The 24,794-nt window shown below is 38.7% G+C and overlaps 1 protein-coding gene across 3 annotated transcripts in view; it reads right to left on the bottom strand.

The window, feature by feature from the left end:
- Positions 1–24,794, bottom strand: part of INPP5F (inositol polyphosphate-5-phosphatase F) — a 91,028-nt gene that overhangs the window by 20,779 nt on the left and 45,455 nt on the right. For 2 of the 3 annotated variants that reach the window (XM_065923439.1, XM_065923440.1), the window contains exons 3-10: positions 22,094–22,230; positions 9,925–10,053; positions 9,533–9,700; positions 9,359–9,415; positions 7,567–7,765; positions 6,756–6,935; positions 5,811–5,878; positions 662–786 (exon numbers count right to left, since the gene is read on the bottom strand). In XM_065923439.1, the coding sequence (XP_065779511.1) occupies positions 662–786; positions 5,811–5,878; positions 6,756–6,935; positions 7,567–7,765; positions 9,359–9,415; positions 9,533–9,700; positions 9,925–10,053; positions 22,094–22,230 (1,063 nt within the window). The remainder of the gene's footprint in view (positions 1–661; positions 787–5,810; positions 5,879–6,755; positions 6,936–7,566; positions 7,766–9,358; positions 9,416–9,532; positions 9,701–9,924; positions 10,054–22,093; positions 22,231–24,794) is intronic. The other variant, XM_065923441.1, reaches the window with a different exon arrangement.

Below are 24,794 nucleotides of genomic sequence, written 5' to 3'. Positions count from 1 at the left end.
CATTACTACTAACGGAGTATGAAGACAAGCCAGCAGGATGGGTTTTAACTAAGGGAACGCTATTACTTCTGCCAGGCTCAAACTCAAGCAGAAAGATAAAGCTCCATTAATTAAGTGAAGGATAAAAGGAAAAAAGGAATTCTAAGTCTTGAAGTCATTTTGGAACAAAAAGACTGAATATTTCAGGAAGAATTAACTTTTATTAATTTTTAGGCAAAATAAAACCAATATGAAAATGGAACTAAGAAATGATCGTCCTCTCCTTTCTAACAATGAGAACAAGATTTTCTCCCCAATAAAAAAGAGAAGAAAAACTAAGGTCTCTGTGGCAGCAACTACTACACATGCCGAACCTGATCAAAACTCATCTCAGGAAGCCACCTTTTTTTTTCCTCTTTCTTTTTTTTAAATTATGAAAGTATGATAACACATTTACAGGAGACTTGGAAAATACAGAACAAAGTTACATACAGTTCTACTATACATTACAATTCTTTTAAGTAGAGAAATTAAGATTTTTATTTGGAGTTTCAATATCAAACTCTCAAAAATTAATAGAATGAATAAACAGAAAAGTAGAAGGATACAGTTACCCTGAAAAGCACTATGAACCAATTCAATATAATTAAGATTTATGCAATTTTTCAGGAAGCCGTCTTACCAGTGCTCATGGAAATCAAATGAAACATAGGTGAGGTGTGAGTTGTTAAAGAGCAACACTTGCTTCAGGTAAGCATCACCAATTATTTTCTCTCTTCCTGCCTGGTCTACCAAATTAATAATAACCTGTGAGAGTGGGGAAAAACAAAAAGTTCAGTTAATCAGACCTGGGACTCATGATTTTCACTGAATTTATTTAGAGTTATGTTTTAGAAATATTTTGTACCCATACTTAGAAATTAATCCACTCAAGCATCAGTTTTTTCCCCTATAAAATTAGATTTTCATTTGTTACACTTAGGTTTATGAGAATTTACATCAATGGCAAAAATAGTTTTACACATTACATACATGCAATAACCTGTTAGATAATGAAAACAAGTTCCTTTATGATATTTAAAATCTCTAGAATAATCTTTAAAGAAATATACAAGACCTACATGTTAGACACTACGAAACGTTGCTGAAACACATAAAAGAAAACCTGAGTAAATGGAGAAAGACACCATGGTGCCAGATGGCAAGATTCAATATTGTAAAGATGTCAGGGCTCCCCAGGTTAATCTACACACTCAACAACTCCAGTCAAAATTCGAACAGGATCTTTGTACAGACTTGGCAAGTTAATTCTAAAGTTTTTCTGGAAAAGTAAATAATATGGGAAAATTTTTGAAAACCAATAAAAGACTTGTCTCACTGAAGAGCAAAACATAGGTTAAATCTAGTGATTAAAACTCTGGTATGAGTGCAGAAAAATGAACGACTCAACAGAACAAGACAGATGGCCAAGACAGACCTATGAACACAGAGGAATCTAAGCTATGATGATATCATTCACAGAGAATATGAACTATACTATACACAGACTATACTGTAGATACTATATATTACTATACTGTAATATACTATAGTGGCATACTATAAATGATAATGGGATAACTGTCTATTTACATGGGGGGGACTTAAGTTAGCCCCTTCATTATATATAAAAGAAATTCTAGATGCATTAATGATCTAAATATTTTTTCAAGTTATAAAAAAGCAAGAAGAATGTTGGCATGATTTTTCCCTAATTGTAGGATGTCACAGGACTTTCCAAGCATAATAAAAATCAGAGAGCATAAAGAAAAAGATGGACAGATGTGACAATATGAACATTTAAAACCTCTGTGTACCAAATGACAGTATAAGCAAACATTAAGAAAAACAGAGGACCACCTAGCAGAATAAACCTGCAACACAAAAACCATTAAAATATAGAGTGCTATAAATTCAGTAAGAAAAATACAGGTAAAGGATTCAGAAGATATTCACAAGAGAAAACAGACAAATAGCCAATATACATAAGATTTGCAACTTTGTTAATAATGATATGTAAATTTTAAAACAGAAAACCAATTTTAATCTATAGACAAGCAAAAACTGAATACTACATATGGACAGCATGGTGAATATGTGGAGAAATGGGTACCAGCTCTCGCTGCTGAGAGTATAAGCTGGAATGATCTTTTTGCAAGCAACTAAGTGGTGGGTATCAACCTAAAGTTAATCTAATGTGTGATCCCTTGGACTGCAAAGAGATCAAACCAATCAATCGTAAAGGAAATCAGCTCTGAACATTGATTGGAAGGACTGATGCTGAAGCTCCAATACTCTGGCCACCTGATGTGAAGAACTGACTCATCGGAAAATACCCTGATGCTGGGAAAGATTGAAGATAGAAGGAGAAGGGGACAACAGAGGATGAAAGGGATGGCATTACCAACTTGATGTACATGAGTTTGAGCAAGCTCCGGGAGTTGGTGATGGACAGGGATGTCTGGCGTGCTGCAATCTATGGGGTCGCAAAGAGTCGGACACAACTGAGCAACTGAACTGAATGTTTGATCCAGCCATATCATTTCTAAAAATTCAGTCTATAAAGCACATACATATTTCAAAATGTGTAAAAGATGTTCTCTAGGGAATTTTAGAAGAACAAGCAGAAACTATATCCTAAAGGTCCACCAATGGAGAACTGGTTGAATAATAGCCATCAGCTACTATGTGAAAATAGTTGCAGAACAGTGTATATGGTATAGTTTATAGCCTTCTTTTGACTTAAATTTCAAATGCAAATATATGCACGTGTCAAGATGTTTCTTTGCTGCAAATAACAAATCCCTGACTCAAATCTCATGACAGAAGTCTGTTCTGAACCTCAGAAGTCTGGAAGTTGCATGGTTCTGGAACTTCTTTATTCAGTAGTTACCAATACCAGCTCTTTTGTTCTACCATCTTTCACGTATTGATCAATCCTCAAGCTAATGAACTAGCCTGGATAAAGCTGCAGCAGTTACCAGTCAAATCCAGACACAACCACCACAGAGGGACTGTGGGTTCCTGCATCTCTTTTTACATACCTCAGTATTACTTCAATTTTTATAACAATTAGGTGTTACCACTGTAAGTAGGTGATACTACTTATCGGCTCTGTTGAGCTTAATCGTGTCTGCCTCTTTTTAGCCCCAGGGACTATAGTCTGCCAAGCTCCCCTGTCGATGGGATTTTCCAGGCAGGAATACTGGGGTGCATTGCCATTCATTTCCTCCTCCAGGGGATTTTTTGGCACTTGACTCAGGGATCAAACCCGCATTTCTTGTTTGGCAGGCGGGTTCTTTACCACCAGAGCCACCTGGGAAGCCCACAATACTACTTTAACTACACATACTGCAAATACATGAAATTTTTTTCAGATTGTAAAAAATTCAAATGTGGATAAGGTCACATCCTTCCTGAGCACACCTAGTCCACAGCTTTCCCTGAAGGTAACTCCTGCTACAAGTCTGAAGTGTACCCTTTCAGGTCACCTAAGCACGTCCCTTAAAAAATGTGCATGCCATATGTAAGTGAGAACACACATATATATGGAAGAGAACTGCATATGTATAAACGGCACAGTTTTGTTTTGTGGGATTTTTAAGTGGTAACATGCCATATGCTGTTATATAGTTTTCCTCTCACTCCACTATATGATTTTAAGATATTTTCACATTAGTACACACAGATGCATCTTAACATTTTTAACTATTTGTATTCAACATTTTAGATATGCTGTACTTTATCCATTGAATGCCTAATGAACAATTAGGGTTTTTTAAATGCTGCAATAAAGGAGGTTTACACATGCCTCCTTGATTAAACATGTTTCTCTCAGGGAGATTTAAGTTTTTTGTTTAATTTGTATTAGAGTTATGGCTGCTCCACATCCTCGAGAAAACTTGTATTTTCATCTTTTTTATTTTAGTTATCCTAGTGTGTGAGTGGTGATTTTAGTTTGCATTTTCCCAATGATTAACAAAGTAGAGTACCTTTTCCTGTTTATTGTACTTGGACTATCCTTTGTCATGTAGAATCTTCTCAGGTCTTTTGTGCAGTTTTCTTTTGGGTTGTACACCTTTTATGAATTTGAAGGCATTCTTAATGTACTCTAGATATAAGCCCTTTGTCATATATATCTCTTCTGCAACTTTCTGAATTGCCTTTCCATTCTCTTAATGGTGCTTTTTAATAATCAAAAATTTCTTTATTTTAGTAAAGTCAAATTATCAATTTTTCATTATGGTTGGTACTTTTAAAATCTCATTTTATTTTAATAAATAATATACCACTTGTAGTGTTTTAATATTGAAAATATATGATAATTCAATAAAGTTTTCATAAAAATCAAAATTTAGTAAAGTCTACTTTTTTATTACAGTTAGTTCTTTTAAAACCTTGTCTAAGATTCAAGGTCAAAAGATGGTCTAAATGCAATATTTTCCTTTAAAAGGCTTATTGCTTAACCATTCATATTTAGATCCATATCTATCTGGAACTGATTTCTGTATATGGCATGCAGGGCCAAAAAGCAAATTACTATACTAACAGGATAAGCATATTTCATTTTGATTGATAATACCATTCAAAAGTGGCCACAGCAATTTATGCTCCTCCCAGCGAAGTGCTGCTGCTGTTCAGTTGCTAAATCATATTCAACTCTTTGCAACCCCGTGGACTGCAGCACGCCAGGCTTCCTTGTCCTTCTTTAGCTCTCGGAGTTTGCTCAAATTCATGTCCACTAAGATGGTGATATCATCCAACCATCTCATCCTCTCTTGCCCACTTCTCTTGCCCTCAATCTTTCCCAGCATCAGGGACTTTTGCAATGAGTCAGCTCTTCACATCAGTTGGCCAAAGTACTGGAGCTTCAGCATCAGTCCTTCTAATGAATATTCAGGACTGATTTCCTTTAGGATTGATTGGTTTGACCTCCAGCAATGTGTGGCAGTTCTCATTTCCCCAGTTAACCTGCCTTTATTTCTTCTTTTCACACTTTATATAATTGTTTCCAAAGCGAGGATTCCCTTTTTATTTCCCTGCTGGGACGGTCTTTGGGACTACAAAACATTTATATATTAATTTTGCAAGAACTAAAGTCTATTCAATATTGAGTCTTTCCGTCCAGGAACATGGTATTGTCTCTCCGTTTATTCAGGTTTTCTTCTATGTTCTCCAGTAGACTTCCCCTCCCAACACCCGCCTCCCCTCATATATATGTTATCTTTTTTGTATGTTCGATAGATTTTAGGCTATATCTTCCTGTTTGTGCTGTGGTTATAAAAATGCATCCCATGGCATTATACCTTCAGACTGGTCACTGCTAATAGATAAGAAGAGTCACAGATGATTCTATATTAATCTATATGAAATCTGGTCATCTTGTTGAAATTGTATTCACCCAACAGTTCTCAAATGATTTTGGTTTATACGTTCACATATCTACATATTGACTGTATGAATACATAAGAAAGGTTTGCAGAGAAGAAAAGATACTGAAGGATATTTCTAATTGTTACCTCAAAAGGTAGACCTAAAAGATGCCTTTCATATCTTACTCTAGATATATCTCAGATTGTGATAACTGATAGTAGACTAATCTCATCTAAAAACAGTCTAAAATAGCTGACTCAATAATTGTTAAAGAATACTCTTAGCTTATGTGTTTCTTAACTTCATGACAAATGCCATTTTACTTAATTATGAGTTGTATGTTGTTATCTTCATTAAACAGATGAACAACCATTTCTAAAAATATGAAGGAGCACTTATTACTACAGATGAAATCCCACCTGTTTTTTGTAAATTTTCAGTTGTTCTTCGAAATGGGCACAGAAATAGGCAACCGTGTCCTTTTCACCTACAAAGAAGTGATACAAAATCTATTTTTCCTTCCCATGTTTAAGACAGAGCTTAGTGTCTATTCCATCTTTACTCTTCCTTTAAACACTAACAGCCCAAATGTAACTAAGAATGTCTAAAACTAGTATTTTAAAATGAAATGCTAAGCTGAAGATTTGATTTCTCTTTTTTCCCCAATTAGACTAAACTGAAACATACTGAAGATGACAACTATGAAACCATGGCATTTATTTATATATTCAACCAACTTGTCAGAAAAGGTTTCATGTAGTTTATAATAAATTAATAAAAAGGCCTTAAAGCAATATTAAAAATTAAAGTTTGCTGAAGTCTCATGAATTAAGTTTTGAGTGAAAAGTATTCTGTAAACAATTTTAAAATCAGCCCCTTTGAGTAATCTAATTAGATTAATATGATTTAGCTATTCCAGTTAAAATATTTCAAAAAATTAAATCCTTAATATTTCAAACAACAAATCTTTCACAGAAAACATCTGAAAAGAGATTCTACCTATTCTGCGAAGACACTGTCTCATTAAGGTATTTCCTGCTTCCACACATACTGGCTATATTTACAGTTTTCCAAAATTAAGCACTGTAATAAAGTATTCTTCAAAGAAACAACAAATTAAAATCTGTGAAATAAGCTATGTGATGTTCTACTTTGCAATTTTTTATTGTTAATTACTTATATTGTCAGCAACCACTATTATTAATGCTTTTGAGATTATTATATCACTATTAAATCTCAGTGTACCAGCTACTGTCTTAAATGAACTATCTGGCAAAATAAATCCAAACCTATGAAGTATCTAGGATTTTAAAAACATCTCCTCTGAAATCATCGTTTGCAAACCAAATAACTGACAGGCTTACTTCTGTCCAGCCGAGGTCTTGGATTGTATCTATACCCAACCTGACTCCAGAAGACCGGCACAGAGCCTCGTGTCTGAATAAACGACAGAGTGTGATTATGCACATGAATTAACTGCTCAGTCTCCACATAATTTGCAACATTTCCATTCTTATCCACTCCTCTTCGCTTATAACGCATTCCTAAAAAAAAAAAAATTAAAACAGCAAAAATTTTAAAAATTAGTCTGGTTTGGGGGAGAATGGATACATGTATATGGATGACCAAGTCCCTTTACCATTCACCTGAAACTATCATAATAATTGTTAATTGGCTACAGCCCGATACCAAATAAAAAGTTTTTTAAAAAATTTGTGTCTTTCAGGATAGCCTTGGGGATCTAACATGCAACTGTTAGGCAGCACAGTATCAACTTACCCCAAATCATTCCTGTATTCACCAGTGTTTTTTAAAAGTTGAAGCTAAGATAATGCCTGTGAACTGAAAGAGGAGGGTTTTCCCAAAGGTGCTCGCACTAAGGATTTATTGCAGTGATATAGGCTGTCAGTAGGAACAATGGTATTTAGAAGCACATCCCAAGTGACTTTCTGCTCTTTTCCACAATATACCTCCTTTTCTTTCCCCTTTTGTTAACACTCTCCCATTCACTTCTCTCCAAAAAATTGGTCCCCAATTACACCACACTATTGAGAGTCACTGAGCACTTTGAAGCTGTTTTTCCAAATCCATTATTTCCATTAGCATTTCAATTCATCTGCAATGCTCCATTCTCGCCTGGATCTGATTTGCACACTATTACAGCCCTCCACCTACCTGCTCTGTGTCTACTTCGGCGTGAAATGAGAGCCACTAGAAATCGTGGGTGAATGTCATCTACACAGGTGGACTCCTGAGGCGGGGTCTCTGGGCTGCTTTTCTCATCATCAGATGACTCATTATAATTAACCACAAGCTCTTCAATCTGCACAAAACCTTGGATGATGGGGATGATCCAAAAGTTCACATCTCGTGTCTGAAAATAATATGAACACCATGTTACTTCTATTCTGTACAGAACTGCTACTTCCTTATTCCAAGCAGTGGACATCACAAACTTGCTAGCTTATTAGAAGCAGAAATCTTCCATTCTTTAACCATATTTTCTGCTTATTAGAGAACACTGAGGAAAGAAGGGAGGGATGGGGCAGAACCTTTCATTTCCTTTATGGTGGTCATTCAAGAAGAGCTGTCTGAGGGGGATCAGAGCATAGGAGCTAGATGCTGGGTACAAATACAGGCACCACCACTTACTCCCTCACTCAGGAGAATGACTTAACCTCTCCAGGCCTCCAGACATTCTGCTTTGTGAAATAAGACAACAACCTCATAAGGTTACTGTGAAGGTTAAATGAGTAAAATCTAAAATGCCTGCCTGCTTATAGTAAGGATTTAACAAATGTAGCCAATACGGTTATTCCTGTTGGTATAAAAAAAGATATAGCTTAAAGGTTGCTTTTCAACTCACAATTGTATTAAGCCTTTAGTAAAACCAACTTTGATCACTTAGTTATGAAACACAAAGGTCTATTCTACTTTCTAGTTTAGACAAAGTCTTGCTTTGTGCCCAGCTAAAATCTAAGCAGTCAATGAACCAAAAAAAATCATTTCCATAAATATTTTAAAAAGTCATCCAATGTAATTAGGTAAATATTAATTAATTATCTCCTCTTAGTCTTTGAGACTAAGAATACTCAGAGAATTTCTCAACTGACTGTATCCGGGGATAGTAAAGGATGAAAAGTGCTCCAGAGAAGTTGTTCTTTGTCCCTCTTTCGCCCCTGTCTCCATATCTGTATCTACCCTTGATACAGATCTCAGCATCAACTTCAAATCCACCCTTTTTTTCACAACCATATCTTCCAAGTCCCCTCACAGTTCTGTTTTATGGAGCCTGTAAACAGGATCTCAGGAAGGTGATTAGAGTTGAAAACAAGTGAGGAGAAGAATCTATCCACATTCATTATTTTCATTACCATTCTCATTATTTGTAATTTTGTTCCAGCAATAAATGCAAATGAGGAAACAGGAACATTTAATCACTGTGATTCCCTAGCGGCTCAGACAGTAAAAGAGTCTGCCTGTATGCAATGCAGGAGATCTAGGTTTGATCCCTGGGTCATGAAGATCCTCTGGAGAAGGAAATGGCAACCCACTCCAGTATTTTTGCCTGGAAAATCCAAAGGATGGAGGAACCTGGCAGGCTACAGTCCATGGGGTCACAGAATTGGACATAACTGAGCAACTTCACTTCACTATCTCACTAAAGGAAAACTGGGCTTCAACATTTCCAATGGATAAAAACAAAATATCTTTTAGAGGAACTCTATGGATATTAGTTCCATAGCTTTAAATTATGAATGTCCTATGGGAACCTGCTAAAAATATGTCTGTAGCCATACAGTTGAATTGTGAACTGCCTTAAAACAGTACCTTGGTTTTCCCTAGCTAAATGATTCCCATTCTACAGGGTAAAACATGTGAGTTTTTAAATTTCTTTTAGTACAACTTAAAAATATTTGCTTAACAATTATAACTACCTTAGAATATTTCAGAAACAACTACTCACACCAATCTCAGTAAGGTCTTGTATCATATATTTATTCCAAAAAAATCGGTCATCAACCTGAAAAAGGTAGAAAACAAATAGGTCAGAAACATGCTGTTTTAGTTTTCCCACAGAGGCCAAACAGGTCCATAAATGGCTCTGGGGGCAAACCCTGCTCTGAGATGTGAGGTGTACCTTTTGCCAGAGGGGACGGGGGTCCTTCTCTCCAGCACTTTGCCTCTGCACAGAATTGGTCAGGTCATAGGTCAAGCTATAGTAAAAGGATTCTGAGTCCATGAACATCTTCAGCAACTCCTCAAGTAATCTTCTCTCCAGCTTCTCCTTTTCTTTACTTTCCTTAACCTATAAGAAATGTATCTACTATTACTGCAGGAATTAAATGCAAGGCATTATGTGGATACCACACAACTCCCTAGGAGAAAAGTGAAAAATAATCCCAAGGATATGCAGAGACAGTGCTTTAAGATGATGAGTAGTCTGAAAATAAGTCTCGTAGCAGGAAAGTCGCCCCTCCATTTAAAACTAATCAAAGATGAATTCCAAGCCCATATCAATCAAACTCTTACTTTCTTTTTATTAGGAGCAGACACATTGGATTTAATATGTGTAAAGGTCTTCAGTAGAAACTTTGAGTCATCAGGAGATGGTATAATCTTCTCTGGTTTGTTAATTCCAAAATGATGCTTCTTACAGAGCTACATAATTAGAAAGAGAAAGAGGATTCATTATTACTAATATCCGCTTGCTAAATGTTCTAGCATGAGAGCACAAGTGTAGCTACTGCTCAAGCATCGTGGTTAAAACCTCAAGAGCAAGTAAAATGACCAAGTAGTCCACTGATATTAGAAAACACAGCTGTGGTTTCAAGGATCAGAAAGCTACAGCAGAGCACAAGCCAAAAATACAGTGCAGGATATACTTAGGGGTTATAGTAAGCTCTTATCTAATATAACTGAAGGATTAAATGCTCTGGTTGGGGTTCATTAATGCTTTAAAAACTGGCATCTGAGATTTCCCAGATGGCTCAGTGGCAAAGAATCTGCCTGCCAATGCAGGAGCCTCAGGAGGCTCCTGGGTGGAGAAGATCCCCTATAGGAGGGCATGGCAACCCACCCCAGTATATTTGCCATGGATAATCCCACGGACAGGGGGGGCTGGCGGGCTACAGTCCACGGGGTTGCAAAGAGGTGGACACGACTGAAGCGAATTGAGCACGTACAGGCACACAAGATTAAAATTAGTGCAACATACACATTTTCTGTGCTCTAGGAACATTTCTTTACAGCAATCTGTGCTAAACATTAGTGCTAGTTAATGGAGTGTTTGGGGTGAGAAGATGTCAAGAGTCTGCTCTATTAGGAATCTTAAAACCTGGACATTTCAACTACTCTTTCCCCTTCTATCCTCACACACACTGATGAAATCAACATAAAAACACATCCGTTGGGTCCAGAGATTAAATTTGGAGAACCAAAAAGTTGGAGCCGCAGGAAATGAGCAGTCTAACCCACAAAGGTGAGGAAGAGAATGGAAAGGTTTAGGCAAGAGAAAGGCACAAAGGTTCTAGAGACGACTATCTGGTTAGAGTTGAGTATTTTACATATAATTTCATGTGATTCAACACATAAACCAAACATTCTGAAGGGGACACATGGATTCTATTACTCATATGCAGACTAACTCCAGTTTTTCAACACACTGGTTTTATTGCTGTACTAAGTGGCAGAACCCTGTTAGGAGGTAACATTTACTATATGCTTATTATTAGTAGTGTGTTACTAACAAAATCCAACCAGTCCATCCTAAAGGCGATCAGTCCTGGGTGTTCATTGGAAGGACTGATGCTGAAGCTAAAACTCCAATACTTTGACCACCTCATGTGAAGAGTTGACTCACTGGAAAAGACCCTGATGCTGGGAGGGATTGGGGGCAGGAGGAGAAGGGGACGACAGAGGATGAGATGGCTGGATGGCATCACCAACTCGATGGACATGAGTTTGAGTAAACTCCGGGAGTTGGTGATGGATAAGGAGGCCTGGCGTGCTGCAATTCATGGGGTCGCAAAGAGTCGGACACAACTGAGCAACTGAACTGAACTTACAAAGTAACTATTACTAGATAATAAACAGGATGAGAAAAACAAGGAGAGCAAAAACTAGTCCCAGTCTTTTCTTTTTCTGTAATTATTAATTATTTACTTTTGGCTGTGCTGGGTCTTCACTGCTGTATTGAGGGGGGGGGGGGGTACTATCTCTAGTTGCAGTGAGCTGGGCCTTCTCTAGTTGTGGTGCACAGGTTTCTCATTGTGGTGACTTCTCTTGTTGCAGAGCACAGGCTCATCCCAGACCAGGGATTGAATCTATGTCCCCTGCCCTGAAAAGCGAATTCTTAACCACTGGACCACCAGAGAAGCCCTAGTTCAAGTTCTGATAGTAAATTATCCTTTTAAAAAAGGAAGGAGGCTGTTCTGGTCAAATTGGAAGTGGAAACTGATAACTGAACCAAGAATTTAGATGTAATGCAATCTTATGGGTTTTATGTCTTTTTAAAGCTCTGGTTATCAAACACTCAATTTACATGGGTTTCACAACATGACTACAACTTTACACTCCTCCTGGCCTACCAAGGGAAGACAAGGGAACCAAAGGGCAAGTAAAAAAGATCTACACTCATCCTGCTGAAACCCGAACTAACTTAAATTTTCCTCCAAGGGTTTCCTGGGTGGCTCAGAGGTAAAGAATCCACCTGCAAAGCAGGAGCCACAGCAGATTCTGGTTTGATCCTGGGGTCAGGAAGATCCCCAGGAGGAGGGAATGGCAATCCACTCCAGTATTCTTGCCTGGAGAATCCCATGGATTCTGGAGGATACTGGAGGGCTACAGTCCATGGGGTCCCAAAGAGTCGAACACGACTGAAGCAACTTAACACACACACAAGCAAAACTAACCAGATCATGACATGATGGGGAAGGAGAGAGAATCAAGAATATGGATGTTGCTCCAGCAATTCTCTGTTCCCTTCTTTCTGCCTGATCACTCGACCAGCACGGAAACACACTGATATTTCTCTCCTCTAACACCTTCCTGTGCCAGCTAGGATCCTACTTCTTTATAACCCTCACTGCCTCCAATTCCTCTCCTCTGTTCTCTCCCCAGCCCACTGCAACTTGGCTTTGGCCCCCACCACTCCACCTTAACCTATCTTCAGTGTGACCCAGGGTGGTCTCCTTGGCTAAACACAATGGTGGGTTCCTGGTCCTCATCTTAACTGCTCAGTAGCATCTGACACAGCTCCTCTGTCCCTCATTCTCACTGTCTCACCAGACTTCCACTGGCACTCTTTACCTCTTTTACTGGTTCCTTCCCAACCATTTCACTTCCTAACATCTTGGCACCTCCAGATTCAGTCCTGTCTGCATTCACTTGCTCAGCAATTTCGTCCAGTCTCCTGGCTTCAAATACCATCGACACACCAATCCTTCCCTCTCAACGGTATATTTCTAGCTCCGCTCTTCTCCCAAATTCTAGAATCACAAGTGCCAACATTTCCATTCTGATTTCCATCAGGCACCTCACACTCAACACATTCAAAACTAGACCCTCATCTTCCCTCCCCTGCCTTCATCTTCTGTGGCTCTCTTCCCTTTGCTTACTCCACTCCACCCACATCAGCTACTTGCTGTTCCCCACATGTCAGGGCTACTTCCACCTCAGGGCCTTTGTTCTAGCTGTCCATCCTCTTCCCAAATGTTGTTCAGTCGCTCAGTCATGTCTGACTCCTTGCAACCCCATGGACTGCAGCATGCCAGGTTTCCCTGTCCTTCACCATCTCCCAGAGTTTGCTCAAACTCATGTCCATTGAGTCGGTGATGCCCTCCAGATATCTCCCGAGATATCTCACCATAATTGCCACCCCTGGCACTCCACCCACCACTCTTACTGCACTCAATTTTTATTTCCCATAGCGTCGATTACTTTTCAACATAAGACATAACATAATCATGTTAATGTTTATTGCCTGCCCACATTCACCAGAGACCTTTGCTTTAATGACTCATCTCTCCAGGGGCCTTAGCAGTACCTGGTACAAGAGGTCACAAAAAAAAAAACCTTTGTTAAATGAATGAATGGGCTCTGATGTTACAAATGTGAAGTGGTAAGCTCCAGATTCACACATAGGTCAGAAGAGTAGTCTTGGTAAACCATCACTTTCCTTCTTCCATGAATACACCTCACACCCATTTGATGTTGGTTAGCACAGAATTCCTGGGATAGCCAAGAAGCTCTGTTAGTCCCCTGTTGCTGCTGCATTTTCTTTTTTTAAAAAAATCTGAAAACATGCCTCAAACCCAGTTATAAGTTATTACAATTTTAATATGCCAACAGAATATTATGCACCTGTCAGATACAGTTATTCCTTAAGAGCATTCAAGCCAGCAAGATTTTCCCCCAGGAATATATCAAAGATGATTCTAAATATCTAGCTATTCTAAAGTAATCTTGTAGCAGCACACCTAGCCTGCACCCACACTCTCCTCATTTGCAAAAGGACGGGAGTTGTTTTTCTCTGCAAAGCTAGCTTCCCACTGTCTCCCCTTAAGGATTAGCACCTTGTCCTGTCATTCACTCCCCTTTACTCTATTGCAAACTCTCTCTACTAGCCCCTTTCCTACCACCTTTTAACACTACTGAAGTTTAACCGAATCTTTTTTTTTTTTAATCATTCCTCAACCCTGAAATCTCTGTGCCATAGTCCTTGGAACTGTGAGGATGCTAGTCTGATTGGGGTAGATCAAAAAGTGACAGCCCAATGCAATTCCTGAGGCAGAGTGAAACAAGGACACCCCCCCCCCCACTCTGAAAAGGACAAGTCAAAGAATGTGGCAATAATGATCACTTCCTGCTGTCTCTTCCTCTGGTCACCATGAAACCCATCTCTCTGGGCTCTCACCAGACCTCTGACTGTTCCTTCTCTGTCGAGCATCTCTATCTCTCAACATGATGGTGGTTCCTGACGTTCCATCCTTAGCTCTCTGCCCATCCTTCATGTTCTGCTGAAAACATTTCATCCTCTATCCCCTAGAGAAGGGAATGGGAACCCACTCCATTATTCTTGCCTGGAGAATCCCACGGACAGAGAAGCCTGGTGAGCTACAGTCCGTGGGGTCGAAAAGAGTTGGACACGACTCAGCGACTAACACACACACACAACCTCATTTTAACTCCTACTATGTTTAACTCCACATTTCTAACTCCACTCTTTTGCTCTGAGCTCATGACCCAAAAATACAACATTTCCCCACTACTGGCACTAGTCTCTCAAATTCAGCATCTCCAAAACTCAACAACGCCAATTCCCAAATCTTCTACCGTATGCCCTATCTCAGGCAATACCACCAACTATACAACTTAAGCAAGAAATCTTCGGAGTCATCTTCCTTTACTCTCCCTGATAAAGTCTCTTCTATCAATCCCAACTATTTCATGCTGATTGCTATTGTGTTAACTCAGGTCCATATCTTTTGCCTAAACCATTGCTTCTCAAGGGAGGTGCTGCTGGCTTAACAGACTGAAGAATTCTTTTATGCACAATCATCCCACTTAAAGCAGAAAACCTAACAGCCACCTTTCATGAACTGGGGAGTCCACTCCAGCACCAGGCTTCAAGTACTGAACAGGGTTCCAGGCTTCGGTTTAGTTCCCTTTATTGTGTAGAGATGGCCTGGAGAAGGGAATGGTTACCCACTCCAGTATATTCTTGCCGAGAGAATCCCATGGACAGAGGAGCCTGGTGGGCTACAGTCCATGGGGTCGCAAAGAGTCACGAAAGACTGAGTGACTAACACTTTCACTTTTTTTCACTGTATAGGGACCAAATCTCCACCCACCACTGCCTGCTTATGGATCCAGAGCCTAGGAGGCCTGTGGCCTCTATATGACCTACTATTCCATTTTTGGTCCATGAAGATAAGATGCAGTTTCCCTCTAGGCCTGGCAATGTCTTCCTTGTTTTTCTTTTCTCTTTTTTTAATCTACACTCCTCCTGGGCTTGGAACAGAGTTGACAGAGGCCCAATATCCCTTAACCTCCTTACCAACAACTTCTAAAAAATGCTAAAACTTGAAAGTTTATTTTTAAAGTTTGCTACAAGTTCATCTAATGATAAAATAAACCCCAAAGAGACATGAGGCTACTTATAGTTATCATTTACCTTCCTCAGAATGAATATTTATATGATTCTTTAAGAAGTATGAATGCATAGTATTGTAGGGTAACATCCCAGACTCACTGTCCATATAATACAATACATGGAATAATCTTTTAGAAAGCCCTCAAAACCTGAATTGTAAAATAAATACAGTCCCAAAGTTTTCAAATAAGGATTGTGATCTGCATAGCAAAGCATAAAGTCACCACACCATCTCTCTTAAAGTTGACTTTTCTAAAGAGAAATTTAAAATTACTTTAAACATAAAAATTTTCAATGAATATTTTAGAATTGCTCATATATATAGTTAGTGGTAAAGAATCTGCCTGCCTGCCAATGCAGGAGATGCAGGAGACCCAGGTTCGATCCCTGGTTCAGGAAGATCCCCCGGAGAAGAAAATGGCAACCCACTCCAGTATTCTTGCCTGGAAAAAAATCCCATGGACAGAGGAGCCTCACGGGCTACAGTCCATGGGGTTGCAAAGAGTCGGACACAACTGAGCATTTGTCAGTGACAGTCAGCATATATATATAGTTAACTTTAGAAAAGAAGGCATGACAACTCATCTTATAAATTTATTTATTTTTAATTGAAGGATAATTGCTTTATAACATTGTGTTGTTTCTGCCATATATCAACATGCATCAGCCATAGGTATGTTATAGGCATACATATGTCCCCTCCCTCGAACTCCCCTCCCACCGCCACCCCACCCTAACCCTCTAGGTTGCCCCAGAAGCCTGGTTTGAGTTCCTTGAATCATACAGTAAATTCCACTGGCTATCTGTTTTACGTATGGTGACGTATATGTTTCCTTGCTACTCTCTCCATTCACCCCACCCTCTCCTCCCCCCCGACCCCCGCACCGTGTCCACATGTTTGTTCTCTGTCTGCATGTCCGTTGCTGCACTGCAAATAGGTTCACTATCCTTTTAAAGGTTAAGTTCAGTCCTACCAAGAAATAAGAATATAGAAAATAACTTCTTCTCGAAATTCCTTCCAGTCCTAAAATGCTCTGTTGAGACAGAGCTCTTGGGTTATAAGGTACAGCGTGTACAGTAGGATCGCCTTCCCTCTTCCAGAGGCCCAGCCAGCTCTGCACGGTATGTGCTTAGGCCCGTGTCACAACACGGATACACACAATCTCAAAAAGAAAACCACAACCACAGTGCTCCCCTGGTATTTCCACTGCTCTAAACACAGTTCACAACCAAGATTAAGGGCTGATGTTGCTGCTGCTGCTGTATAGGGAAAGGAAAATAAATGATTTTACTTTATAAGTTGATATCTATGTCCATCAGGAGCTAAAATTTTAAACAGATGTCTAATGGGAAACCAAATATGGAAAATGATGCAGTTATCTATTAAAGCAATGAGATACAGCAAATAAGATATGCAGACATGGAACATAAGCCTATAAAACTTTAAAGGATGTTTTTCCAAAAGAAAGAATATCTATGTTCTCATCTATTTGAGCTCCAAAGATTCTTCATATCCTTGCATAAATCTTTTCTTTTTGAAATGGCACACTGCTTTGAAAAACAGTCTGGGAGATCCTCAAAAGGTTAAACACAGAGTTACTATGTAATACAGCAATTCCATTCCTAGGTATAGAATTTCTTTTTCTCACAAGAGAAATGAAAACAATGTCCATCAAACACTTATACACAAATGTACAAGTTTTGTTATGTACAGAAACTTGTATATAAAGATATAGCAATATTATTCACAAATAGCCCCAAAGTGAGAACAACCCAAATGCCCATCAACTGATGAAAGGATAAATAAAATGTGGTATATCCATACAAAGGGATAAAAAGAAATTAAATACTGACACATGCTACAACAAGCACGAACCTTGAAAACATGGCGCTAAATAAAAGAAACTGGGCACAAAAGGCTACATATTTTATGCCATGTAGAAGAAATGTTCAGAATAGGCAAATTTATACAGACACAGAAAGTAGATTAGTGGTTGCCTAGGATTTGCCTGGGGTTTGGAGGAAAATGAGTGACTGCTAATGAGTGCAGGGTTATTTTTAGAGTCATGAAAATGTTCTAAAATTAATTGCAGTGATGGTTACAAATCTGTGAATATACTAAACACCACTGAATTATGTGCTTTAAATGGATGAACTGCATAGTATGAAAATTATTTTAAGAATTGGCAAACATAATAAGCCATACAAGGAAAGTAAAAAGTCAACTGGGATAGAAAACTAGAAATTCTATTAATTCCCAACTCTAACAAAATGCTTCTGCTCCAATGACAGTAGACAGATGAGGTCCTAGAAAATCTGAGAACAGTGACCACAATAAAGAGCCCAGGGGTCCTGAGGGGAAAGGTAGAAAGCAATGGATATTGAAACACAGACATAGATATCCAAATTATAAAGACATACTAGAAGACCTAGGCTTCCCTGATAGCTGAGTTGGTAAAGAATCCGCCTGCGATGCAGAAGATCCCGGTTCGATTCCTGGGTTGGGAAGCCACTGGGGAAGGGATAGCCTACCCATTCCAGTATTCTTGGTCTTCCCGTGTGGCTCAGCTGTTAAAGAATCTGCCCGCAATGCAGAAGACTTGGCTTCAATCCCTGGGTTGGGAAGAGCCCCTGGAGAAGGGAAAGGGTACCCATTCCAGTATTCTGGCCTGGAGAATTATGGACTGTATAGTCCATGGGGTTGCAAAGAGTCACATATGACTGAGCGACTTTCACTTTCAAGAAGACCTAAGAGTCAGCTTCTTAAAGTCTTATGTGCATAAGATACATATGGTCATGAAAAATAACAGGAATTTTTTTAACTAGCAGAAGTAGGAAAAATATGCAAAGATGCAAAATATAAAAACTACCCTGAAAATTTGAAATATTGCTCCTCCAAAGAGCTGGAGACAAATGGAAACCAGGGGACATATGTATACCAATGGCTGATTCATGTTGATGTATGACAGAAACCAATACAATATTGTAAAGCTATTATCCTTCAATTAAAACTAAATTGTTTTTAAAAACCAGAATATTGACAGTGATCGTTTCTATGTGGGAGAATATTTTTCCTCCTCCTCAGTTACAATTTACTATATAATCAAAAATTAAAGACCCACAAAAATTTATCATACTTCTAAATGCTCGTTTTAACTGGCGTTATATGGAAACTAGAATAAGAATAGCAAAGATTTAAATTAACATGTCAGAAAATAAACAAACAGTTCGTGATTTTCAACAGAGCTGTTCTTTGCCCTTCTATTGTTCACTGTTGTAAAACTTCATTAACAGAAAACAGGATGAAAGGAAGGGGAAAAAAGGCTTAAATGCAAATTTCTAAAAATTATATTCTCTTGAGAGAAAGCCATGCCAAACTATCATTAAATTGGGATCTGGAAATACTTTATCTATAATCACGTTTATCCCTAATTAGCAAGGGTCATTATATGTTTCCAGCTCTTAACACAGACTGTTCTTTTAGTACCCTGGCAAATGCCATCACTCAGACTGTCCAACAGTACTGTAAAAACACTCAGCTATGTGGGACTATCTCATTTTCATTTGTATGTGAAGATGATCTCATTCACTTGAGAGTGTCAAGAAAGAAAAGGAAGTCTTCAGAATGAAGACATTTAAAAAGCTATCATCACAGTCACTTTTTTTTTGTTTTAAAATTCCATTAAATGTTATTTCCTGAAGATTCCTCTACCTCTACCACCCACTATCTACACAATAGTCAGCTGAAGCTCCAATACTTCAGCCACCTGATGCAAAGACCCAATTCACTGGAAAAAATGCTGATTCTTGGAAAGAATGGAAGCAAAAGGAGAAGGGGGTGGCAGAGGATGAGATGGTTAGATAGCATCACTGATTCAAAGGACAGGAGTTTGAGCAAACTCTGGGAGATGGTGAAGGACAGTGAAGTCTGGTGTGCTGCAGTCCGTGGGATCGCAGAGTCAGACACGACTTCGTGACTGAATGACGACAAATCTCAAATGATACAGACTGATGGCCACAAAAAAGCATCTTCCTGAAAAGTCCAGCAGGCGTCCCATGCAGGCCTCTGGACAAGGACAGGTCATTTCCCCAGAGCTGGGGGTGCCAGATCTTCAAACTTATGACTAATAAGTGACCAAGGTGCTGAGGAGCTGATCCCTGCTCTAAATCTAACTGCCCGGGCCCCCAGCTCACTGCTCAAACCAGCACGCTGCCCAAGGAGTGCTCACCCTCAAGGCCAAGACTGGCGACAGGAAGCCATGCTGATCTTTCCATTTGTCAGCAGTTATCCAAAAGACACAATTTACTGACTTAATCAATGGATACAATTTATTTTAGTCTGCTCTTTGCTAAAATAAAATGCAAACAAAAACTGCAAACACTTGTTTTTAACAGGCCCAACTGCCACCGAAGTTACTTGTCTGAGGATCAGCAATAGTGAATAGTATTCTATCTCTGCTGCTGCTGCTGAGGCTAAGTCGCTTCAGTCGTGTCCGACTCTGCGACCCCAGTCTCTAGTACCAATCAAAGGAAATAAGTACTCGAATCTTTTTTTTATTCCTATAACAGACTATCAGTGTCCTCCTAAATTCATTTTAATATTGGTTTGTTAGACTGTCAAACTTCCAGAAAGATCTGAAGCACAAAAATAACTATATTGTTATGGCATACCCTGTTTTACTGTGCTTCACAGATGCTTTAAAAAAAAAAAAAAAAGTAAGAGGTTTGTGGCAATCTCGCAATGAACAAATTTATTGGTACCATTTTTCCAGCAGCATTTGCTCACTTCATGTGTCTCATATTTTGGTAATTTCCCACAAGATTTCAAACTTTCTCATTATCATATTTGTTATGGTGATCTTTGAGGTTATTGTGAAAAGACTGACTCCCTGAAAACTCAGATGATGGTGAGGGCTTCTCTGGTAGCTCAGATTGTATAGAATCTGTGTACAATGTGGGAGACCTGGGTTCAATCCCTAGGTTGGGAAGATCCCTTGGAGGAGGGCATGGCAACCCACTCCAGTATTGTTGCCTGGAGAATCCCCATGGACAGAGGAGCCTGGCAGGCTGCAGTTCATGGGATCACAAAGAGTCAGACATGACTGAGTGACTACGCACACATTTAGTATCTTAGCAATAGTATTTTAAAATTATGTATTTTTTTTAAGCATAATGCTCTTGTACACTTAACAGACTATAGTGTAATATAAACATATCTCGTATATGCACTAAGAAACCAAAAAATTCATGTTATTATAATTATTTGCTTTATTGCAATGGTCTGGAACCAAACCCATAGTATCTCTAAGATATGCCTGTATGTATTTTTTTAAATAATTTAACCCTGTCCCCAAATTTCTTTCCCAAAAGTTCAGCCTAGAAAACACGTACTGCGTTGTGGGGCAGTGGACACGATGCTACCTGTTACCTGCAGTTCAGGTAACAGGGATGCAAGTCCAGCAGAGGGACACAGGAACAGACAGCCTAAGTCCAGGTCCAGATACAGCGCAAGCCGGCTGTGTGATGAATCCTTGCTAAGCCTTCTGTCTTCACCCGTGCAACATGGATTATAACAGTGCCTACTGCATAGGATGGCCCAAAGGACGAAATATGATTATCCATTTAACCCTCAGGGCCTGTCTGGTACATCACATAGTGATCAAAACAGGCCAGGACTGTGACAGTGTGGTGACACCCCTAGATGCCACATCCCCATACTGATAGTAGACATGATACAAGTGCTTTCATGGGTTATTTCTGCCAGTGTGGAGACAAACACTGGCCCTGGGCAATCTCATGATCTTGGCCCTAACTTATTCAACTTGTGGGCTTGGGTTTTAGAAAACGAAAGTCTAAAAGGTCAGTGGGTTTTTTCTTTTTCTTCTTTAAAAAAAAACAACCCAACTTAAAAAAAAAAAAAAATACTACAAGAGAAATATAGCTTTAGAAAAATTTCAAGACATACAGATAAAAGAAGATACAGTAGAAGTTAAACCTAACCTTCCTGACTCTGCTCACCCCAGATCAGTTTTCAAATTGTGCTATACTGACTCAGATGGTCAAGAATCTGCCTGCAATGCTGGAGACCTGAGTTCGATCCCTGGGTCGGGAAGATCCCCTGGAGAAGGAAATGGCAACCCACTCCAGTATTCTTGTCTGGAGAACACCATGGACAGAGGAGCCCGGTGGGCTTCAGTCCATGATGTTGCAAAGAGTCACACACAACTGAGTACCTAACACACACAGGGGTCCCCAGAAGCAGAGGTGGGTTTCCAGCAAAGGCAAAGTAGGAAGGGCCTCAAGGAGCAGCTCTTCCCCCATCACCACTTCAACCAGTGCAACTCTGCTTCTATGCATCTTACATGCTGGTTTTCATAGATTTTAAAGCAAAGGTTCCGCACCAAAGTTTGAAAACCACAGGACGCAATTACTCTAAAGATACCCAGCTCTAGAACTCTATGATTCTGGTCTATTAAATCAAATCCTCATTGTAGCCATTATACCTATATCAAGTTGCCCTGCAATTTCCTGAAACTTCACCCTTACCTCTAGCTCAAGATCCTGAGGTTCCATTTCAGAAAGTGATAGTACAGCAATTTTGGTAACTTTACAGACCTCATGGTCTCCTGGAAGTTTGCCCACCAAGGCCTTCTGCCGAATTAAAATAAGCCACCATGGAAGATCTGAAAGAGAAAAGGCATATTTAATGTCCGGTTTCTATAAAGTACTACTGTCCTAGCAAGCCGAAGGTGAGTAATACAGTATGCAAACAGCACAATCCTTTGGTGAAAGTGAAAGTCAAAGTGGCTCAGTCATGTCCATCTGCGATCCTCCAGATGCAGGAATTCTCCAGGCCAGAATACTGGAGTGGGGAGCCTTTCCCTGCTCCAGGGGATCTTCCCAACCCAGGGATCGAACCCAGGTCTCCCGCATTGTGGGTGGATTCTTCACCAGCTGAGCCACCAGGGAAGCCCACAGTCCTTTGGTAAAGAGCACAACAAAGATAGAAAAAATGGCCCTAAAATCTACGAAAAGATGTTCAATGGAGATGTAAATTAAAATGCTTTGATACCATCCTCGCCCATCAGCTTGAGGAAAATAAAAAAGTGTTGCTACGACAGCACACTGACAAGGCTGTGGGAACAAGGCACCCTCACAGCTCTTGTGAGAACACAGATACGACTTTTCCAGATGTCAATTTTACTATAACTAACACTAAAATATACCCACTTACCGTTTAACCCAGCACTCCCACGCTTGTGAATTTACCCTGAAGATACATCTCAACAAAACAAAAATATATACACTCAGATCTATTCACTGCAGCAATCTAACTGCAAACTACTGGAAACAACTTGAATGCCCAGACAAAGAATGGTTGAATAAACTATGGCACATCTACGCAATAGAGTGCTATAATGAAGCTACAAAAAAGAATTCAAAGCATTCTATAAACTGATAAGGGGATAAACTGGATATACTATTCACGTATTAATATCTTTACTGATATATTAATATTATTATATAATAAGATATAGTATTGAATCAAAGCACAATGGAGTAGCTAGAGTACACTACCCTTTCTATTAAAAAAAAGAGAGAGAGAGAGAAATATATTTGCTCATTTGTATAGAAAAAGAGAGGAGAGAGAAATTAGAAATAATGAGATTGGTTACCTAACAAGGGGTAGGTGGAAATGAGAGGGAAGGAAGAGAAAACAGGAATGAGATTAAAGGGACTGGAACTGACAGCTCTCCAAGTACACCCTTTGACATACTTTCTGACTCTTTGAACCACGATAATGTTTTACATCTCCTCAAAAATAAATGGTTCAAATTAATCAGAATACGGAGGGAACCCAAGATGAAATGCAAAGAGTAACCCAACTCTGCTATAAATGAAAAATGTAACCCACTGTAGGAGACAAGGAAGAAATAATCTACATAACTTTGAAAAACAGTATTTTGTAAAGATAAAGACAAAAAGAACTGTATACAATATTGTACTCTGATAAGCAAGTTATTTGTCAGAAGAATATGGGTTAGCAACTCCAGAACTATTTCATGTGCACACTAGGACTGAGTAAATAAGTAAACATATTGATGAAAGTGGGAGAGAGGTATAAAACAAATTAAAGCAATACTTAATAAATATAAGAAAGAAAGGAAAGAAAATGCCTACAGGCCCAACAGTTATCTTTTCAATCCAAATTTCTGCTTTTCACAAAAGGTTTTTATTTAAATGAGAAATAGTCTATGAAAGCCAGCATGCAAAAGCAATTTTTCATTTTGAGATTATACTCTTTAAAGATAATACCTAATTAGTACAAAAAAAAAAAAAAAACTATTGAAACAATGTTTCAGCAATTTCTTATTATAGAAAAACAGCATGGTGGATATATATTGTGCTTATGAAAAAAAAAATTTTTTTAAAGATACAGTATTTTAATTTCTTTCATTTTTCTCCCAAATACTAATCCACTTTCATTTTAGGCATAGTGCTTTGGAGATGTGCGTTAAACATTTCATAAATGCAAGAGTTTGGAAATGTTTCATAAGTCTTTATAAAGTAGGGTGGAAATTCACTCCTAAGTTTCAAGGCTTTTATAAGTATTTCATTATTCATGATCATTAAACTTTAACCAAGGACCCACCATGTGCTGGGAAGTACGTCAGGCACGGATTAAGGTTACCAAGCATTTAACACACAGTAAACCTAACACATGATAAAGCACATAATACACAGTACACTTGAATGTTAATACAGTCTGTTGAGTAAAAGGAAGCCCTTACCACAAATCTCTTAACCTTACAAGAACAACTTTTATTTTACATGAAACAATTTAGAGTGTTGGCAGAGGATAAGACAAGCCAACATTAGGAAGCCCTCTTCCTAGTTTATGCTTTCTTGTCTTCTTATTAACATTATGAACTGCAATTTTAAAAAATTACAGCAATGACAAAAACACAATGTACATAATCAAATGTGATAAATGTCTTTCTCATATGTCATCTAATGGCATAGTACCAAAAATAACAAATTTCAAACACAGAGGTTTTACCCCATATATAGACTCACTTGGGAAAACAAAAAGCACGCTTTTTACACAAAAATGCTGGTATTGTCAATACCGAAATTCAACTTACAAACTTAAAAACACTTAAAACATTACAGATTTAAGTTCAAAATACCTGAGGGTTATGATGAAGATTAAATCTGAGAAAATACAATGTAAATTATCTCAAAC

The sequence above is a fragment of the Muntiacus reevesi genome, chromosome 2, assembly GCF_963930625.1.
Source record: "Muntiacus reevesi chromosome 2, mMunRee1.1, whole genome shotgun sequence".
Lineage (NCBI taxonomy): Eukaryota > Metazoa > Chordata > Mammalia > Artiodactyla > Cervidae > Muntiacus > Muntiacus reevesi.
This window is presented reverse-complemented; position numbering and strand designations above follow the sequence as displayed.